Source organism: Empidonax traillii, unplaced genomic scaffold (assembly GCF_003031625.1).
Source record: "Empidonax traillii isolate 1590-97213 ecotype Southwest subspecies unplaced genomic scaffold, ASM303162v1 scaffold243:size714344, whole genome shotgun sequence".
Taxonomy (NCBI): Eukaryota; Metazoa; Chordata; class Aves; order Passeriformes; family Tyrannidae; genus Empidonax; species Empidonax traillii.
The window spans coordinates 202,297-224,218 of NW_020955436.1; the positions used below are offsets into that span (position 1 = coordinate 202,297).

The 21,922-nt window shown below is 39.6% G+C and overlaps 1 protein-coding gene across 8 annotated transcripts in view; it reads right to left on the minus strand.

Annotated features, from left to right (window-relative positions):
- ZNF451 (zinc finger protein 451) overlaps positions 1–21,922 on the minus strand; it is a 37,485-nt gene that overhangs the window by 3,032 nt on the left and 12,531 nt on the right. For 6 of the 8 annotated variants that reach the window (XM_027888660.1, XM_027888661.1, XM_027888659.1 and 3 more), the window contains exons 7-14: positions 21,481–21,607; positions 19,753–19,906; positions 17,622–17,769; positions 15,447–17,095; positions 14,409–14,543; positions 10,962–11,092; positions 9,634–9,820; positions 87–161 (exon numbers count right to left, since the gene is read on the minus strand). In XM_027888660.1, the coding sequence (XP_027744461.1) occupies positions 87–161; positions 9,634–9,820; positions 10,962–11,092; positions 14,409–14,543; positions 15,447–17,095; positions 17,622–17,769; positions 19,753–19,906; positions 21,481–21,607 (2,606 nt within the window). The remainder of the gene's footprint in view (positions 1–86; positions 162–9,633; positions 9,821–10,961; positions 11,093–14,408; positions 14,544–15,446; positions 17,096–17,621; positions 17,770–19,752; positions 19,907–21,480; positions 21,608–21,922) is intronic. The other 2 variants (XM_027888667.1, XM_027888666.1) reach the window with 2 other exon arrangements.

The window sequence follows — 21,922 nt, forward strand, 5'->3', positions numbered from 1 at the left end:
TTCTGTAAAACTGATTGTAAGCTTAGTTTCTGTATCTTCCAAAATTAGTAGTGCTCCTGAACACAGAAAAGTAAAAATTAACAGACCTTCCTGGTTTTTTACTTCTTCTAAGCTCCTTTTCACTGTTAGTTTCATATCTTCATCCTCTTCGCTGTCTGAACCTTAAATGCACAAAAAAACCATAAATTACACATTGTTTCTAATAAAGACATTAACAGCGTTTCTTGCATTTCTCTTCCTGTAATAACACTGATGGTTAGATTTGAAGAGTATACTTGTTATCAACTAAAATATCAAGATAAAAATATACATTCTAGTGTAGTTTAAGACAGCAACTCAAGAGACAGAGTTATTTTTCAGCTTCCTTCTTTCCCTTCTCCCCAAAATCTACAGGCAGATTGCTTCAATTTTATATAATTTTAAAGCAGTAGAAAGAAAGAACAGGTGCAGAAGCTACTGTGTCTACTGCATTTTGGTTTTTTTGGTTTTTTTTTAGTATTCAGTTATTAAAAAATGCCATTACTCACTTTCTATAAAATGTATCAAAGATTTAATTATGGGGAGAAGTGCTATAGCATGTCTCTGCCTACACACGACCACAGCTGTATTTTGTTGCCCAAATACTGCATTTGAACAATGGTGTGCTAAAACTCAACTGAGCAGTGCAATTCAGCAGATGTTGTTGTTTCAAGTCTCATAGAAGCAGAAAGTTGATGCACTTAATTTAATCTGCTAATTCATCACAACGCATCTCAGCCAAAACAACACATTTCCCTTTCTTAATAACACTCTTCACAAGGCTGGTTCCCAGCTCCAGAATGACAGCTCTATTTTGAAGCATCTAAGATGGATTTGTGTACCTAAGGTGGTGGTGGTTGGTTTTTTGTTTTATTTTTTTTGTTTGTTTTGGTTGGTTGTTTTTTCCCATTAAACAGAGCCTCGGTAAAATACAGGTTAAAAAATAAGCCATGAGTCACAATATATATTCATTCTCCTGCTACAGGCTATTGCTATTTTGGGAGATGGTCTCTGTAATGAGGTCTTACAGTACTAGCAGTCAACCAGGTCTCCTACAGTCATACCAACAGAAGGATTTCCTATAAAGTCATCACATTTATTAGTACACTGATGTACTTCTGATTACACTAACCAGCAATGAACATTCCGATATGGCCATCCAATTTACTGACTGTGTGACTTCTGGTATTTTAAATTACTCAGTTTAGGTATTCAAAGTGTCAGGCACACTTTCCGCAATTTGTTTTGAAATCCCTGACATATAACCTGTTTGAGCAGCAACCTTACTCACTTTCCCAATTCCAGGAATATAGACTCCAACAGCTGGTGTCAAAGAGTGATCAGCAGCCCCAAAAGATGCCAGAAATAGATAGTCCTTCTCCAGTCACTTGCCAGACTAACTGTGAACCCCTTCTTTAGCTGCCTACTACTTCTGGGCAGAAGAAAGACTATTTTTTACATCATTTTTCAAAACAAACAAAGCAAAAGAAGAAAAATTCCCCCCCCCCCCAAAAAAAAAAAAAGTAGTCAGCACAATTCTAATGAAAGGGAGGAAAAAGCAAAAGGCTTTTCACAAGTGGCTTCTCCCTTATTAACCATCCTTTTAATTTTCTAGTCTGGAAGACATCTTAGACTGCTTTAAAAAGATTTATACCTATAATGGGTGGAACAGTTGAAGCAATCACTCCCTAACTCCTTTCTTGTCATAAGTCCACTTGACATAACAACATTTCTAGGGATGGCACATCTACAACTTCTCTGGGAAACCTGCTCAAGTGCCTCACTACCCTATGAGTAAAAAATTTCTTCCTAACATCTATATCTTTCATATTTTATTTTAAAACCATTCCTCTATGTCCTATAACAATCTGCCCATGTAAAAAGCCCCTCTCCCTCTTTTTTATAAGCCCCCTTTAACTACTGGAAGGCTGCAGAGCCTACTCTTCTTCAGACTGAACAACCCCAACTCTCTCAGCCTGTCTTTGTATGAGAGGTGCTCCATTCCTCTGATCATCTTTGTGGCCTCCTCTGGATCCACTCCAACAGTTCCATGTCTTCCTGGTGTTGAGGTCCCCAGACCTGGATGCAGCACTCAAGGTGAGGTTTCACAAGGGCAGAGCAGAGGTGAACAATCGCTTCCCTCCACCTGCTGGCTGCTCCTCTTTTGGTGCAGCCTAGGACACTCTCAGCCTCCTGGGCTGTGAGTGCACACTGTTGGCTCATGTCCAGCTCTTCAGCCATGAGAACCTCAAGTTCTTCTTCACAGAGCTACTCACAATGAGTTCTTCTCCCAGTCTGTACTCATGTCTGGGATTGCCTTGACCCAGGTGCAGGCCCTTGCATTTGGACTTGTTGAACTACATGAGGGTCTTTATGGGCCCACTTCTCAAGTTTGTCCAGGTCTCTCTGTCTCATCCTGTCCTTCAGGTGTGTCAACTGCACCACTCAGCTTGGTGTCATCTGCAAATCTGCTGAGGGTGCACTCAGTCCCACTCTCTGTGTCATTGACAGAGATATTGAAGACCACTAGTTCCAAGATAGATCTTTGAGAGACACCACTCATCACTGGCCTCCTCCTAGACAGAAACCACTGACTACTCTGGCTGGATCCATCCTGCCAATTCCTTATCCACCACCAAGTCCAAATATCAAATCCACATCTCTCCAATTTATAAATAAGGATGTCACGTTGGGACTGTGTCAAGGCCTTACAGAAGTCTAGGCCCATTGCATCAGTCAGCCTTCCCATGTCGACCATCATAAAAGGCCACTGGACTGGTCAAGCAATGTCAAAGAACAGCAGAGGTTAGAAAAGACCTCTGGAGGTCATTTTGTCCAGCCTCCCTGGTCAAGCAGGGTCATCTAGCTGGCTGTCCAGGACTATGTCCAGACAGCTTTTGAGTATTACCAAAAAGACAGTGTAGTGGGAAGCTCCAAATTTGTTAGTTATGACCTTACTGAGTGAAAGGATCACCTTCCTCAAACCACAGGCAACAATCTTCCTAATGCAGCCCAGGGTACTGTCGGCCTTCTGAGCCACTAGAGCAAAATGCTGGCTCATGCTCAACTTGGTGTCCGTCAGGACTCCAAGGTTCTTTCCTGCAAAGCTGTTTCCCAGTTGGTTGACTCCTGGTCAACATATATTGATGCTTGGGGCTATTCCTCCCCAGGTGCAGAACTCTGCACTTCCCTTTGTTGAACTTAATGAGGTTCTTGTCAGCCCACTTCTCCCTATCAAGGTTCCTCTGGATAGCAGCACAAACCCCTGGTGTATGAACTGCCACTACCAATTTGTGGTAGTGTCAACAACAATTTGTCTGTTGTGTCATCAGCAGACCTACTGCGGGGACACTCTGCCCCATCATTTAGGTCATTACTGGACATTAAACAGGACCAGACCCAGTACGGACCCCTGGGGTACACAGCTGGTTCCTGGCCTCCATCTGAACTCACCACGTTCCAGGTCTGGCCATTCAGCCAATTTTCAATCCACTTCATTTTTCTCATCCAGCCCACACTTCATCAGCATATACTCCTGGTACTGCTGGCATCTTCTAATGAGGAATTTTTAATTTTGAGGAATCAGACACATCGTGTCTCTCTTGTCAAAATGCTCAGCACATGCTACAGCTCCCAACTCTCTAGGGTCAGAGGAAAAGCAGTTGTCCCGTTTAAGAGCCAAGAGATCTTAAGATAGACCCTCTTCTCTAGTACATTTTGTTAAATAAACATAAGCTAACAACCTCTGACTATACCTGTTGTCTCAAAAGAAATCCTACTGCTCACTACTGTCCTCATATACCGACATATTCCTGCTGGAAGAATCAGAAAACAGGAAGGCAAACTGGAGGAATATAAAGCTCAGAGATTAAAAAGATTAAGCCTATAGATGGGAGCAAATACAGTGATTTTTTGGATGTTTTATGAGTCTCTCATAGAAACCTATTCTGGGAAGAGACTGGTAACATTCACAGAATGCAAGCGCCACCCACTGTTCTGCCATCAAAGCGCCACAGCTTGAATTTGGATTAATTGCCCACACAGCTCAGGATAATTTACCAGTATATGTAATTCTCTTCTCTTGCAACCTCTCCAGCTACCACCATCCCTTTAATAACTTCCATCAGGTTTACCAGTTCCTGTGTCTCACCAGAGACTTGATTTCCCTCTCCAGCTTTCATCCTGTTCCCTTGCCACACAACACAGCTCCTCTGTCCTTTTCATTGTGCGGTTTCACACCCCACCTTCACTTTTCCCTCCTGCAACGCTCCTTCTCTTAGTCTTTTCGGTAACTCCCAATCTCACCTACCCCTTTCCCAACATACAGTGATATTCACATCACACTTAACTCACTGTCTCTCCAACCACTGACCCTTTTCCTTTTACAGCAGGTGTCTGGAGTTTTAGTGCTACCTTAAGGATATCATTTGTTACCTCATTCAGGACCCTCGTAACTACTTAGCCAAAAACTTACAATCAATACCTCCTCCTTACCTTTGTTAGCAATGATGTTTGGTATGTGCAACTATGTTGCCTTAAAAATATTGTTCCCTTAGCTTCTAAAATCTTTAACTTTATTCCTTCTTTAGTGTGTCTCTAGAGGATCCTCCCCACATACTCCTCCCCAATACTTACTTCTTTAATCTGTTTCTTCATTAAGGTAACATCATCTGTAAGTGCAAATACAGCTACTCCCGGATGGGTTCATGATCATACAAGAGCTCTCTTCCTCCATGCAACCCAAAGCTTCACTCTATGTATCTCTCCCTACAGATGCTCATTCATCTGTTCATTCAAGTGTAGCACACCTAAAAATAAAGCTCTCAATCCTTCACTCTCCTCCAATTCCATTTCTTGGAAACCGTGAATTTGGAAACTGGCCAATATCATGATGATCACTCAAGAGTTTCATTCAACCTTCATCTTAGACACTTCAAATTCACAATAAGATTAAACCTCGAGGATTTCTTTGTATTATCTGATTGGTGAAGTCTTCCCACTTCATCCACTTGGTTACAATTGTAGTTCGGACTCATTATCTTGGGTCTCAATATATTGCTTTCTCCTTAGGGCATATACATACATTCAAAGATGCCCACAAGAAATGCCACTGACATACCAAAGGCAATAGTAACTTCCTGTTGTAGCTAAACACAAGGTTACAATTGAAGGGTGACTTCCTTATCCCTACTGCAATAGGCTGTGGCTGCTGTAATAAAGGAAAAGATTCTTACTACAGTAACTATAATTCATTCATGGTGCATCACACTGCAGATGTTCATACCCTTCACACACAATTTCTTTGGGAAGTGGAGGCTGGAAGCTGTGACCTATTTTAGTCATCTGCAGTGTGTTTTAACTGAATGTATGGAAAAAGCACAGACTGGGGACAGATGTACTCATACTGGACCTCAACACCCATGAAAATCTTGACTATGGAAAAGGCAAGCAACTACTCTCAATTTCTTCTATAAATTAATTCTTACATCTTCTTAAATTCTTTTGCAGGCTGTATATAAACCAAAAGATTTTTGGGGTAGTGGGAGCTTAGCAGCATTTATTAAAATGAACTGAAATCCTGCTCTTCCAAATATAAAAAGTCACAGAAGCTGCCTTTCGTAGTACTTAAACACTTCAGGCAATAGCAGCAGATTGAAGATGCAGGCTGACAACTCCACTTGAGGACAGTGGAAACATAACCTTGTGGGTCACTGAAAGAGGTGCAGTGGCTATTTGGCAGACAACTTACTGCATCACTACACCACTGATTTTGACACACTCATGAGACAGACTGGCTCTTCAAAAGAACAAGAAACACTCCACAAAATATGCTCTTATTATTAAAAAGAGTCTGTTTCACGTAAGAGCTCAGTCACTAAAGGATCTCATTTGAATATGACTGTGAGAAATACAGTTAAGCTAAAACCATCAACTTACAGAAAAATAACTTGTCAACCAAGAAGTTGTGGCATTCCTGCCAGTGCCTGGATGGGTATGACAACCCCTAACCTACCATCAGCTTTGCCCTCAACACTGACCACTGCTCATTGAAAAATGGTGTTTTCTGTGTGCTACAAATTTTTTTTTTACAGAGGGAGACATTGAAAACTCTTCCCTTCTGCCCTCCCCAAACCACTCAACTAACATGCATGAAGCTCCCACTGTGTCTTGTGCCTTTAGCATAAAAGCAAAAACCTTCTACATTTATGAACTCAGGCTTAGCAGCAGAAGAGAACAAATAGGGTTATATCTCTTGCCTCCTCTTTTCAAGCCTCAAAGGAAATTCATGCATCTGCTACAGCCAAGGCTCACCTAAAGTAACATATAGTTGATATCCTATTGCAACATATGCAGGAACTTTTATTTTTATTTATTTTAAAAAGAATTCACGTACCACTGTTCCCACAGCAGTTCCACTGACACAGTAAAATGGTTCACAAGATGCACCTGTCAGACTGCCAGGTGCTAGAAGCTAATGACAACTAATGACAACCCAGCTGCTCAGAAGCTAATGACAGCTCTGTGGAGGTGATTCAGGGAAACAGGTTTTTCATTTTGCAGTTCATCCAATACCAACAATGGTCCTATGTTTTTCAACATGATTCTCTGTCCAAAGTGTTTCTAACTTATTTCTCCCTCCAGAATAATAGCCATAGGCTTGATAAAGTCACAAAGCAAGCAATTCTTGTTTATATTTCCTTACACTCAGCTGCATTTGTGTAATAGGTCAACAAGTTATACCAGCCTATGATACACTGCACAACTTTCCATCTCAACCCTCCAGCACTGCTCTTGCCACACTAAGACTTGGAAACGATGGCTGATGCTGCTGAGCTACACGCTGTGTGTGCTATGCAGTGGCTTTATCTCTTTCAAGACAAATTTTATAAACTCTTGGTAACAACATCATCCCACCACGCAGCAAATATAGGGCTGTTACCAAAACTGAATTTTCTAATGTTCTGTTTTAATACAGAAAGAGGAGACAAAGGCAGCTCTTGCTGTCTAGGTCCCCCCTGCTGACACTGACTGAAAAAGAGGACCAAGGATAGCTCAAGATATTTTTGTTCCTTACCAGTTTGCTAGGGAATAACAACAGCCAAAGGAATCATGTGCCATTCTATGACTTTTCTGCTCAAAGATTACTTTTTTTTTAACAGTGATCACACAGATAAGTGGAATGCACAATAATCAGCCAGCCAGCAAGGTAAGGTGTGTGGCCCCTGAGTAGTGCCAATCACCATAATAGTAAATTAAATATTAACTTAGTACTAAGGACATTGAAAGAACGGTTAAATTAGGAGACTTCCAAAAGCAAAACCAGTATAAAAAAGAATACTTGAGTATTATTTATACACAGAAAAGGGTTAGATCAAAGTCATCACCTCTGAGCCAATATACACAGGTGAATAAAGCTATAACAGCAGAACTACATAGGCAGGGAGCCAGAGTACCCTTATATATCAAAACAGTCATTCCCCTATCCTCACTGTCTCATATTGTTAAGTTGCACAACAAACTGTACAAGAAATGAAGCCTGTACAGGCTAAATCAACTGCTTACAGCCCTCCCAAAAAATATGCAAAGGTCACAAAGCAAAAACAGCTGCCCACATTAATTTACAGTTATACAGCTATAATTACATTAGGAGAGATCTATCAATCTAGAAATTTCTATATACTCTACAAAAAAAAAAATTGTACTGGGAATGCAATAATGCATAGAATCATAGAATTGGAAAGGACAGTAAAGATTATCTAGTTCTAAGTCCCCTGCAGGGACACCTTCCACTAGGCCAAGTTGCTCAAAGCCCTATCCAACCTGGCCTTGAACACTTCCAGGGACAGGGCATCTACAGCTTCTCTGGAAAACCACCACTCACTGTTTCACCACCCTCAGAGTCAAGAATTTCTTCCTAACACCTATTCTAAACATACCCTCTTCCAGTTTAAAGCCATTCCCCCTTGTCCTATCTATGCCCTTATAAAAACTTCCTCCCCATCCTTCCTATAGGCTGCACTTAGGTCACCCTGAAGCATTCTCTTCTTCAGACTGAAGAAATCCAACTCTAAGCCTTTCCTCCTAGAAGAGGTGCTCCAGCCCTCTAATCATCTTTGTGGCCTTCTCTGGACTCGCTCCAGCAGGTCCATGTCCTTCCTGTGCTGGAGATCCCAGTGCTAGCTGCAGTGCTCCAGGTGGGGTCTCAAGAGTGAGGAGTAGAGGGGCAGAATCCCCTCCATTGACTTGATGGCCAAGCTTCTTGTGCTGCAGCCCAGGATATAGTTGGCTTTCTGGGTTGTGAGTGTGCATTGCCAGCTCATGTCCAGCCTCTCATCTACCAGCACTGTCCCCCAAGTCCTTCTCAGCTGGGCTGATGTTGATCAGTTCATCCCCCAGCCTGTATTGATACCAGGGGATGTGTCACTTCATGGATAACCCCTTCCCCTTGAGAAAATGGACTGCACTAATGAGAGTGACAATTCTGTAATTAATTATGCCAAGGAATTTTACTGGTATGGCTGATTTTGGCTGGGAATCATAGCTCCATCTTCCAGCTGAAAAATCTAGATCAGCAAATGCTGACCAGAATGGTGGCCAGAAAGCTCTATAAGCACCTTTTATGTATCAAAAGCACATAAATCAATTCCAGCTCATCACAAACAATTTTTTTCAGGAAACTATTTCATTACCCTATCTTTCTTTTCCCCTTTATTTAATCAATGCCAATTTACTATTCACTCCACTTCAGTGTGATAGCTCTCACAAACCTGTATCCAAACTAGAGGTGTATTTTTTCAGAAAAAGGTTATGGCTAATTCAGAAACAGCTTTCTGTAATATGCCCACAATTTACAACCCCACAAAAACAAACCAGGAAGCCAGGAAAAGCAATAACAGTCTATAGGAAAATCTCAGGTCTTCTAGGAAAATATCAAAATATTTTAAAATACTGACAAGCATTAAAACTCATCTCAGCTCTGGTATCCTTTGCACAAAAATGAGCTGGCTCAGTCATCTTTGATTATCCCATATAAAACCAATGTGATCGTTTTAGCATGTCATTAGAATCTGGCATTTTAGAGAACTTCAAAACATCTAGTGAATTTTTTTTTTTTGCAAATGGATGTGTGAGTCATGTGCCAGTGAAGACAGCTGTCAATTATAGGAAGTAGCCAGGAAGACAATCAGAGTTAAAATAGGCAGAAATACTTCGAGAAATAACGATGCTCTAGCAGGGTCTCATTTGTTTTGGACCCAGAACAAATCAAGCTAAGCAGATTTGAGTACAAATTGACAAATGCACACATAAGAGTGCTCTAAAGAGCTTCTCTTTAACTAGAAAGGAGTTTTCAGACTCCCAACAACAGTTTGTGTCTCACTATAATAAAGAATACAGGGATGACAGAGTTTTTTATGTTGAATAAAAATGCTTAATTAATCTGGTTTCAAAACCTGTCCCAAGCAAAATGATTTTCTGATCTATATTTCACTGAAATTCCAGTACAATGCAAGAAGCATCAAGCAACAGCTTGTGTTACCAGCATAAGGATTCAAGTCTTTTATTGGAAAGAACTATGAGTTTACTTGAAGAATTGTTTTAATATTTACTTTCTACCTTTTGTGGTATCTGAAATGCTGTTTAGCAAGGCACACATCATGTCTCCTTCAATGTGGTGAGGATTTAGGATGCAAGCTGACCGCTGGGTCATCTTAAATTGGTTTTCCAGTTCCAGGAAGCTTTTATCTCCAGAAAGTACAGTGAAAGGAATTTGCTTGGGCAGGTGCTCATCCAGACGGCCAGCCTGTAGAGAAATAAATGACAAGTACTGAACTGGGATCATGTTTTTCTCTCGTGGCATTTAGTTAGCTTTGTGCAGGATAGGTCTTCATTGCTTTCTACAGCAATCTACTCCTGCTTTTATGATCCAAGCCATGTTATACCACTGTGAAAGGTACTGTTTCAACATTTTGATCCTGCATTTCTTCTCTACATACAACAATAAATACAGATAATGACTACCAGAACAGTACAGAGTATGGAACAAATTCCTAAAAAGCAGCATTTTAGAACAATGACCACATAAAGTAAGTAATCTGTCCAGAGCATTTTAAGAATAACATAGAAAGTGAAACATAACATTCAACCACTGTTGCAAAATGTGCTTATATAATTAGGTATTAGTAGTTTCATCTAACTGATAAAACACTATATGGCATAAAGCTGCACCAGGGGAGGTTTAGATTAGATATTATGAAATTCTTTTCACTGGAAGGGTTGTCAAGCATTTTAACAGGCTGCCCAGGGAAGTGGTGGAGTCGCCATTCCTGGAAGTGATCAAAAATTGTGGGTATGGCACTTAAGGACATGGTTTAATGATGAACACGGTGGTAGTGCTGGTAGTGCATGATATTAAATGTTTTTTATCAACCTTAACAATTCTATGATTCTACATAAAGAACATAAGTTCCCATGGTATCCCAGGTTCCTGTTTTTCATCTGCACATTCCCAACCCTGCCAAAGCTCAAGGTCTACTGAACAGAGGCACTGCTTGTCAGCTCAACATGGTCTATGAAACTGGAACCCATTCAACTCCACTGTAAAGATGGCCCAACATTTGGGCTACCTGGAGAGAGAGACAGGAGTTAAAGAGAAACTGTAAGAATTGTAGGGTTTTTTTATCCTGCATTCCCTAAGCAGCTCTTCTTCTCCTCCACAACACACCGATGTCCTATTTGGGCTAACTTTTAAATCATTTCTCAGTTGTCTGCCTCCACTCAGTCCAGTGACAGGTTTATCATTATTTATAGAGGACACATAAGTCTCATGAAAAGACTCTAAGAATCTCACCTGCAATTAGTATTTAACACCAAAAGCGGATATCATCTGCCACTCTCGTCTGGGTACAGAGACATAGCAATAAAGACAGCATGCCCTAACTTACATGAACACAGAGAGCAAAGTCTGCTGCTTCTCTTCTGGTACCGCAACGTGGATGAAGAAAGAAACATCCAATCCTCTTAAGATAATTGTAAATTTTGCACTGCACTGGAGGTTTCCAGTTGCTGTATCCTCCTAAACAGTGAAGAGGAATAAAATTAATAATAAAAAACCCCACACAAACCATGGGTTTGGGCAAACAGACCTCTATGAATTAAGAATGCAAGAAGGCAAAAGCAAAGGTAGATCTGTCTTTAAAGGCAGAATTTATTTTGACCAATGTGAAAGCTAAAAAAAACCTATACAACCAAAATCCCCCCAACCTCCTTGTTCTTTAGTTAGAAAGTAAAAAAGGAAAAAAGAGTAGTGTGGTGGTTTGGAATTGGCCCCTGCCAAGTGCCCAACACCACAGCGAAAGCTTTCCCCTCCCCCACCCCTTCTTATGAACACGAGGGAAAGAAAGGAAAAAAAACCAAACCAAAAAGGAAATAACAAAGCCATAGCACTGTATATATATCTATATTATACTTATATACAGTTACAATACTATATATATATATATAAAACAAAATCCTAACACCCCAAAACAGAAGGGGAAAGACAAAACCAAAACCAAACCAGATATACCCAGCCAATGAAGAACTAGCAAATGAAATCTTAATACTTTCCTTAAGAAAGCAGAGATCTCTCCTCTCGAGGTCAGGAACAAAACAACAGCCTCTCAAAAGCCCACAGGCCTACCTCCATATGAAGGAGTCCAGCTGCAGGGAAAGGTTGCTGCTTTTTCCAACTCCACTGGAAGGGATCTAACTTCTAACTTCCTCCACCCTTATATTTATATTTCTGCTTATGTAAAGAATAAAATGGAATACTGGGATATGGGTACTTCCTTAGTTTCAAACTGGTTACCAGGAATAGGCCTAAAACCAAACCATTACAAGTAGCTAGCCTGATACTACTCATTCAATTTTGTATGACTTTTTTGTTCTAATTCTGAAAAACTTATCTTCTAGATATGATCTGCTTTTAGACTCAGGAATATATTTTTTTTCCAGTTTGAAGTACAGTTATGGTTAATGGGCAAAAGCAGAGGAACTCTGGGAACATAATACAACTAACAGAAATGCTTCTCTTAGGGGAACCTGTACTGCAGGCATTACAAATATATGAGATAGATATACAGACAGATAGATATGCTATACCTGACTAACACATCACATATCAGAACTCTTTAAAAAGAAGGTCCAAGAATTGGAACAACAGCTGAAACAAATGTTAGAGTCCTAATAAACCCTTGGATGCAGTCAAGCATAAGCAAAATGAGGCTACAACTGGGAAAAAAGTGCAGAAATTTTCTCAACCCTATCCTAAACATGTAGCTACCAGCTAAGAAAATATTTGGATAGTAAAGATGAGCTGAGTAATGTGTCTGCTACAGACAGAAAACAATACCACGCTGAAACAAGTTGCAAGGGAAAGGAAAGAAGCAGGAAGTCTTTCAAGAAGAGAAGGAAAACCAGAGGAGCTTGCAGTTACTATGATACCATAAAAAGGCAAACAAATGAAAGGATAATTTGAAGAGAGCAACTGAAAATTTCATAATATTCCCAATTGCTAAGAAATAATGGATCTGCAAGGGGGAGGAAAAAGTGTTGCTTTATCTGCCAGCTGACAGAGTGGCTGGATGTAAGAAAGGATTTTGAATGAAAAATGAAAGCAGTCATAGGTGGCACTTCACGTGAGGACATGGGAAACTAAGTCTCAAGTGCACAGGCTGCAGAGGATGGTGTATGCCAACACAGCCACCCCCAGTACAACAAACAAAAACATTCCTCAGTAGATTTCTCCATTTTTTTTTCACCCTTTTCAGCCTAAAGGTAAGCAGAAGGTATCAAAAATGATCTCAAAGATAAAGATTTATTAAGAGTCTACATAGAAATGATATAGTGATATCTGTCCATGAGAAAAAAAATGCTATTTGCAAGTTGTTCTATTCTATTGTGACAGCCTCAGTCACTACTATTTGGGAAAGACTTGTAATCACCAAACCTGGGGTTTGGCTGCATAAATGTACAACATAAGCATTTGACCAGGACAACTGAAAACAATGAAAGAACTGTATTTAGTCTCTTTATTTTTTAGCCCACAAATGGATGAAGACAACTGAGTATCTGAAGACAGAAACCATGCAGAGCCTGGACAGTACAATGGAAGAACTCAAAGCAAAGCTAAGGCTGTATGAGCAATAAGAATAACAGAAATGATGCAGATTTATCATATAAAAACAATAATTAAAGGTTCAGAAATGTTGTTTGGGAAATGCAGGAAAAAAAATAGAAGAGACAAGGATGTTGCTATATTTTCATAGACTAAACAAGACTAGCATGCCTCAAGTAACTGTGCAGACCATTATTATTATGAGAGGGTATCTACAACAATAAATCCAGATGTGCCTGGAAGACTTAGTGCTCCCAGGCTGCAAAACAATATAGTTGTCACTAATAAACTGCTAAATTCTTCTCTAATATAAATATGGTCCATTTTAATCACACGTAACTCCTCAGCACGTTTTTTTAGTTCAGGTGCACCAGGGACCATTCCCACGAGGCAGTGTGCAAGAAGCAAACCTGTCAGGAAGTAAGAAATGGAGTGGTGCTGATGTGGGCTGTGCTGTGCCATCAGGCACCTGTGTCTGGAACATCTCTGGGCATAGAGTCTTAACTAGCACAAAGGTACCTTTGGGTAAGAGTATCATTATTACTAGAAGTTCCTGACAACAGACTAGTAACACTAAGATTGTACTATGATATTTCTCCTTAAGTCAGAGAAGAGAAATTTCTGACAATACAGCTCAGACATCTCTGGGTTCAAACAATTTTTTCTTACTGAATCAAACCAGCATTTTAACCTTGGAAAACAGTAACAGCAAAGGGATGCTGTTGGCAGACTCTGCAAAATATGATTGTTTTCCCTTTCAACCCAAACAATTCCATGATTCTGTGAAACTCGTGACAATGTGAGTTCCATCAATCACCTTGTACTAAACTAAATTTAAAAAGTCTAAGAATGCAAAATCATGCCTTCTAAAAGTAAAAAATAAAAAAAGGCAGCAGCATTATGAGAAGGACTTGGGAGTTAAAGTAATCTCTAAGTATTATGCCTTTCCTGATAATTATGAAAACCTAATATGATACAGTTTAAAGAAGTTATCAGGGAAGCCAGAATTCTGGAACAATATTCTACACAGAATAGTAAGAGCAGTGGAGGTTAAGACTGAGTTCAAGAAGTTAAAGAACAGTTCTGTTACATGGTGCCTGTGACACCGCAACTTAAGAAGCCTTAGTGGCTGCTTGCTCCTGCTCTTCATTCTCTCAGATTCAAGGAATCTCTGCTCAAGTAAATGTGTAGACTTGTTAATCTTATCTTCCAATTGCCTTCAAACATTTTTTACCTTGAAAGCCCCAAATAAATGTCCCTTGGTTCAGGTTAGCTGGCAGCTGTGTGAAAAAGCTTCCCCAGTTGTCCAGATCCACCAACACAATGTGAGTCATGGTACTCAGGTAGTCAAGATCAGGAAGATCACCATCTATCAATAGGATAAAAAATCCCACGTTTAAAATTCACCCGACTTTCTGGTCAATCAACACACATCAACTTGAGATACACTTCTGCAAATTCATGTATTCCAATGTTACATAAGCAAAGTCACAAAATGTGCTCCTATTTGGCAACTGCATAGATTTTAAAATCAACTGAATTAGCATTTAATCATACACAAATCAGACACAAAAGTAGAATCCGGCTATATGATGGTGTGGAGCTGGATAGTTTTGTGGTAAGCACAGAAAGCTTGTTGTCCTGCACCAAGACATTCTAACAGTCCGTTTAATATTCAACTGTGCACCCCCAACTATGGCAAGTATCTGTGGCATTCCACTGCTTACATGCACATAAAATGTAAAATGTTTAGGTATGTACTTTTTGCTGTACGTCTAACATAAAGGTCAACCTCTTAATCAAAAGTATTATGACACCACTAGTAATTAAGAAACACCTCCAACTTCTGAACACAAGGTACACCTTCAGCATACTCGATGTCATTCTTAGAAGTGATCATGAACTTAAAAAAAATTGTATGTTCAAGGAAAAAAAAAACACACTATTGACTGAGAATATAAATTTTCAGATGATAGTGCTTTTTGGCAAGCTAAGAAAACTAAGGAGATGGTGATATAATAGGACTGCCCACACAGAAAGCACTACCAGGATCATAAATATTTACACAAGTTTCTCTTGAATGTGTAATATCGATCCCTTTTAGATTTCTATGCATTGGATCTCTGAGGTCCTTGATTGTCCTCTTCCTTTTAACACCAAATTATGCTCCAAAATAATTTGAAAACTAAATGTTTCAGTCTCAGGACTCTTAAAACAGAGTGTGTTAAAGACAATAATATTTTTCTAATATTGAAAGTAGTTTTCTACATACTTTCACTAAGTTCTTCAGAGTGTGCCAAGTCCTCATTATTTTCTTTCTTTTGCTCTGTTGGTCTCTGCAGAGGAGACAACTGTGCTCTGTCCTGAGTTTTGGATGGAGACGCTTGAAATTGTAGCCTGTGAGGTTTTCTGACCTGACAAGCCCCACTTGCTGTGAACTTGAATACTGGGTTTTCTGATTCTGATGCAAGACTTGATATATCAGGTTTCTGCAAGAAGCAGTGTTTCATGTGATAGTGTTGATGTGCACTGGGAAGATCATTAAAGTTTTTGTTGCATGCAGCACATCTAATGACATACATCTCTCCCTTAGGTTTCAGTGACGTGTGACTCTTGAGATGACTCTTCAAATCAGTAATATTCTGTGCCGTTGCAGAACAGAGGCAGCATCGAAACCATAAGTTTCCTTTTTCCAACATGGCTTTCTGACAATTCTCATAATCATTTTTCCTGTTTATTTTGGAAACATAGGTTGTCCGGCAACCACAGGTTAAAAGGTCTCCTTGTTCGACTGGGAGGAAGTCCTCCTCTTTTTTTATTGATACTTCCACCTGCTCAGGCACAAATGTATAGTCCGTGCTATGAATCTCCTTATAATGGATTAGAAATTCTTCTTCTGTGTCAAAGAAGAGGTGACCACAAAGGCCACAGAAATATTTAGTCTGTGTCTCCTGATTGTGATGCTCTTGGAAGTGCCGCTCCAGTGTTCCAACTTTCCGAAAGTGATTTCTGCATAAGCCACAGGAGTACCTGTGAAATGCATGGCTTTCTAAGGACATGCAATGTTGTTTAACACTCTCTTCAGACTCAAACATCTCCTCACAAATGCGGCACTGCCATTTTCCCGCAACAGGACTCCTTTCAGGGGACAGTTCCATAGGGCTAGGAATGCAGTCTTTATCTTCACCTGCAGAAATGCATGCTGTGTCAGAAGCAGATGGCATAGGTTCATCTTCTACATCTTGCTCATAATAGTAACTATGTCCACCATGAAATTCAGTTACGTGTCCCATAATGTCCTCTTCTCTAAGATCTACAGAGCATGCTCTGCACCAGAGAAGAAAATTAGTCAAGTGTGCTCCTCCATGAAATCGACTCATATGGAGACGGATAATGCTTGAATTTTCAGCAAGCTTTCCACACACAGCACACTTGTGACAGATCCTATTTGCTGATAAAATGTGATTTTCTACCAACTCTTCCGTAAAAAACTTTCGAAGGCATTCACAAAACCAGGCTTTTACTTTGCAAGCACTACCTTGACTTTGGTTTGCTACATTATCTTCATTGTTATCTTTAAAATCACTATTCCTTTTTGAAGGAGTAGACCCCATTTTACTGGCAGACTCATTTGAAGTCAAATGTCTTTTAAGCAGTGGTCTTGACCGATCCACAATATGGCACAAATAAGACTGATTTTTCTGTTTTCCGTTGATATGACAGAACATCAAGATGGACTCTTCCATTGTAGTAAAAACTCTAATGTTATGTTGAGTGGTTTGTTTATGTTGGGTTATCTGATTCTTATCAGCAAACAGTTCATCACAGTTCTCACAGTAACCTTTTGTTTTAAATATCTCTGCGACTTGGGAGATGCTTTTCTTCGACAGTGCCACAGGCCCAGAATTATGACAACGCATTCTAGAATGGATTAAAAAACGCAAGGAAGTTATATCACAACCTGGAACATTTTTAAACTTTTGGATGTACTTTGAAATATTACCTAGTAGCTACAGCAATCAGTGCATGGAAGTAGTGTCCTCTGTATACTAGCTTGCCAACAAAACCGTACAATGTGTGTCTAGTGTCTGCACTTTAAAGAGAATTAGGTGCTAATCTCCAAAGCCAACACTAAGATTAATGCTTATCTGACTCTATACATTTTCATAATCAAACACTGTCAACTTAGAAACAGCAGAACAGACACCAAGTTCTGTTGTTCCATTACAGAAAATACAAAAAAAAAAGGATCCTGACATTGATCAGCATTCTGCAGTGTGGGGTAAGAGACATGAAGGGAGGCAGGTTTTTGATAGTTTACTCAGGAAGTCAACATTCTGATGGCCCTACTTGCCTGGAAATCCACTAGGACCACTAAAAACACGTCTGCCTATCTGCCACTGATCTATGGGTGTTCACATTATAAAGGCAGCTGTCTTTCACAAACCTGAAATGAGCTGTTAATTCCATATGCGAGCGTAGTATCTTATAGCAGGACATGCACTTCACTTGGAAGGGAACCTCCTTACACAGAGATATCAGAAGGTTCTTCGCATAGGTTGGAAAAGGTAAAGGATGGCCAGGCTTCATTTCATCTATAAAATGGAATGGTAGAAAGTGCAAGTTCTTTTATAGTATTTCAGCTTTCTGATGACATAGTTACCCTTGTTATTTGTTTGTCACATGGTTCAGAAAGCAAGTTATCATGTGACAGGTGGCCCACAGTAACTGTAGTATGGAAGCTTTAACTAAAAAGTCTGAATTTTTTAAACTTCTGTTACAATCTCATTTCTGAATCTGTTTGGATCTTGCTTTTTCATACTCAGTCACTAACTCTACCTCCCTTTTCCTCCTTCTACAACACCAGGTCAGATAGGTCTCTTAGAAAGGTTCTTATTGATCTTCTTCCGCTCCATCTATGACCAGATGACTACTCTTACCACATATATTATTTTTTTTTTAAGCCATAGAGTGCTTAAAAGAAAAAAATTAAAGCACGCAATTCATTTGACAAGTTCCACATTCTCTGACCATCTCTTTCTCTCTTTCCCAGCCTTAATGTTAATTCTTACATTCTTAGATGCAGGACTTTCTGTTGTTCAGAGTACATGCTCACATCTACATTCAGGTACCATCAGAATAAAAAAATTCTATTGAAAAGAGAATGGGGAATGGCTTATGGATTAAATGTTGTTCATGTTCTGTATCTTAGGAGGCAAATTCTCTTTTATTTTTCAGTTTAGTAAGATATGATGATCAGCAGGCAGTAATTTGACGTTATGCCTTTCAGTGAACTTCACTGGCAGATCTTAGATCATGCTGGTAATTATTAATCATGAAGACCTACTACGCAAAGGAAAAATTGGAGCACTCCATTTTTTGTTCTGAGCTAAGAACTATCTGCCTCTAAAGAAAAAAAAAACACTAACTTGTGCTTTTAATCTTTTCAAAGCAATAGCTCACCAGGAATCTTTTTTAAAAACTATGACTTGAATTTAAAAGCATCTGCAGTCATCACATTCAGAATTAATAACGTATTTGAGAATAAAAGTACATTAGACCTTCAGTACATAAGAGAACATATAACCATGCAGATGACTGCCACGTCCACAAAGATGGCAGTAGTAACTCAACCTGCAGGATAATGCCTTCAAAGCCTATCTTTTCTGCACACTTCCTGCAGCCGCTCTGGGGGAGGGCAGAAGTCAAAGATATAGTTATGAACATGAGAAATAACCATACCAATCCTTTTGGCCACACAGGCTTATCCTGAAACCTAAAATATCTAAAATATGGCCACTACAATATCTAAAATACGGCCACTTCCTGCATAAGAAGTCAACTTCATCTTTGTCAGCTGTCTCAACCATTTAGCTAACATTAAAGTAAATGCTTCAATGCCTATTGCTTGTGTCAGGAATAAAAAGTCAGTACGGCTAAGACAAGCATCAATCCTGTTTTCAAGCCCTCGATCACACAGATATTTCCTGTGAACTCTTTTAAGTGTGGTTCAGGATGTTACCAGCTCACAACATAACCAGTATTTCAGCCTTCAGCAGCAATGAAGTCAGTGCAAGCCATCAGACAAGCCGCACTGTCCCAGCTAACCAGGCTAAATTGTCAAATATACACAGAAGAAATTTTCACAGGTCTTTGTCACCGGCAATGCCAAGGACACCGACAACAGCCTCCAAGCAGACTACAGACAGTACAGTAAGGAGAAGCCAGTTTCACTGGAACTGAAAAAGAAATCTTTTTGTTTTGGTCCAAGTCTCTATCAACAGGCTAAAGATAAACTTATTTAGGACAGCAGTTGCACAGAGTCACTGAAGGATGAGACGCTTATGTGAGAGACCTGGTGGCTTCTCATTACAGCAAGTGTGACGGAGGAACCATTTCTACACAAAACCATGAATTTTAAAGCATCACATTTAAGACTTAAAAGAAAAATAACAATTCATTAAAAACAAACTTTAAACCTTAAGCTTTTTCAAACAGCAGAAAAATGTAAGTCAATTCATATCATAAGGACGAATTATCAGAAGAAATTAAAAGCAGTACACTTCGTAGCAACGTACCACTCAAGTGAGAATTCTGGAGGATGTGTTTCTTTCCTGACATATGCTGCAAACACTCTTCACTTTTCGTGAAAAGGAGGAAGCAGTTTGGGCATGCAAAACACTGAATATGCTGTGGAGGGAGACCTTTTTTATGGCCATCATTTTCATTTAGCTGGAAGAGAAAATTATCTATTTAGGAAAAAATTAAGCAAACCAGTCCCAGTTCTCCTCACGTCCTTCCATTCCACTTGCCCTTCTGTGGTAGTATTTTCACTTTTAGGTTTTCAGCTACCACATCTATGTTTATTTACAGCCTACCTCTATGCACTTCAGCTCATAAGACACAAGGGATTGGTCAAACTTCCATTGTTAAACTCAGCAACTCATCTATCCTTACTACTCCAGCAACTTCTCCATCCCCTTCCTGTATCACCTTGCAAACAGATCCAAGCACCTTCCCCAGGGACTATGGGTTGCAATTCTTAGCTAGTCCCTTTACCCTGGCTCTCAGTAAAAGCTCCTTCTATCACCAATGCTGCTCCTCAGAATAGCCTGACAGGCCCATGACTTTTCTAAAACTCAACTCCTTCCACCTTCCTTGCCTTCTACATCAACTTTGGATCTCTGCCTGCAAGGTAAAAATCCTTTGTTTTACTTCTGATATTTTCTGCTTGCTCCTTTATAAGTCACTCAGTGAATCTTCATTATATGCTTATGCTTTCTTCCACAGCTTTGATTAGTATTACCTCCCCATCCCCTCACACCAAAGTAATCCATTCTTGCCTGCTGCAAGGGTCACTCCTTTCCCCAAACCTGGCTGCAGACTCCTGCTAATGCCCTAGGACATGTCACAGGCACACAACTTGGAAGCAACAGAAAAAGAGCAGGGATAAATTACGCTGCAATCTTTCAAGCTTGTCAGGTATGAGTATGCATCAGGAGTTACTACTGCAGGCTAAAGTTACTCTGTTTTTCAGAACGTCTCCAACTTCCCTGAACTTAACACAGCTTTTGGAGATTGAGCACTCAACAATATTTGTTATTAAAACACCCAACTTTGAAAATGCTATTCATTATGCAGTCCAATAGCAGACTGCCTAAATAAAACCACACACCCAGAAGGTAAAAGCTAAGCATCTGTTATGCAATTCAGGTTTTACGGTAGCATGTTATGAACAGGAGAGAGAGAGAGCAATCAACAACAAAAAAGCAACACTACCAGCTTATATTCACAACTCAAATGCTAGATTATCCTTTCCCTTCTGTGAGATAACTAGTGAGTAGCAGCAAATACCTCTATTGGAGAGACTGGAAACAGACAAAACAGTGCTATCTGAATCACCCAAGTTTCTTTCCTCATTCTGTTGCCTCTTTCCCCTGTCCTCTAGCTCCTTTCTTCTGCTTGCTGCCTTCATCTTTCATAGTTTTGAAGATATGAAAAAAGGGAAGACCTTTCAACACCACCAAGAGAGGGACAAGAGGCTCAAGACTATGAACCTCTTAAAGTATGCCAAAAAGTACAATCTAATGATCAGATCTAAAGAGAATTCTGTCAGACTACATCAGGTGTTTGAAACACAAGAGAATAAGAAAAAAAAAACTAAACTGTCTTAAGACTAAAAGAAGAGAAGGGAGAGAAAGAGGGTTAAAAAAGAAAACAAAAAAACCCAAAAAATGGATAATTATAGGTTTTGAAAACTTTCTACTACATTCAGTCAGGCGAGTTACTTATCCTTATGATCTTGCCTTAGATAAAAGATGATCACTATACTGCTGGGAGGTTGAAAATCTTTCACAGCATATCACACAGGCAACAGCATTATTTGGGGGTCCATGTAATGTGACAGTTGGGTCACAAGGAGAATGATCAAACCTGGAGAGGAAGAAATAATTAACAAACTAGTCCCCTCTAAATAGTTAAAAGGTTTTTTTTTAAATGAGAAAAGATCTGTCTTTTGAAGCTGTTGGACAAAAACCCCTATCCAATCAACCTAAACCGTAAAAATTCCTCTCTTCCCCTATTATTAACTGTATCAGTTGAAATACCTTGTATAGACGTGAATCTCCATGCAGCTTATCTTTTATAAAGGCCACTCTGCAGAGGAACCATACTGTTTTTAAAAGAAGTAATAAAGCCTCAATTTCCCACAGAGGGATTTCAATTTTTTTTTTATACCTCCCTGCACTA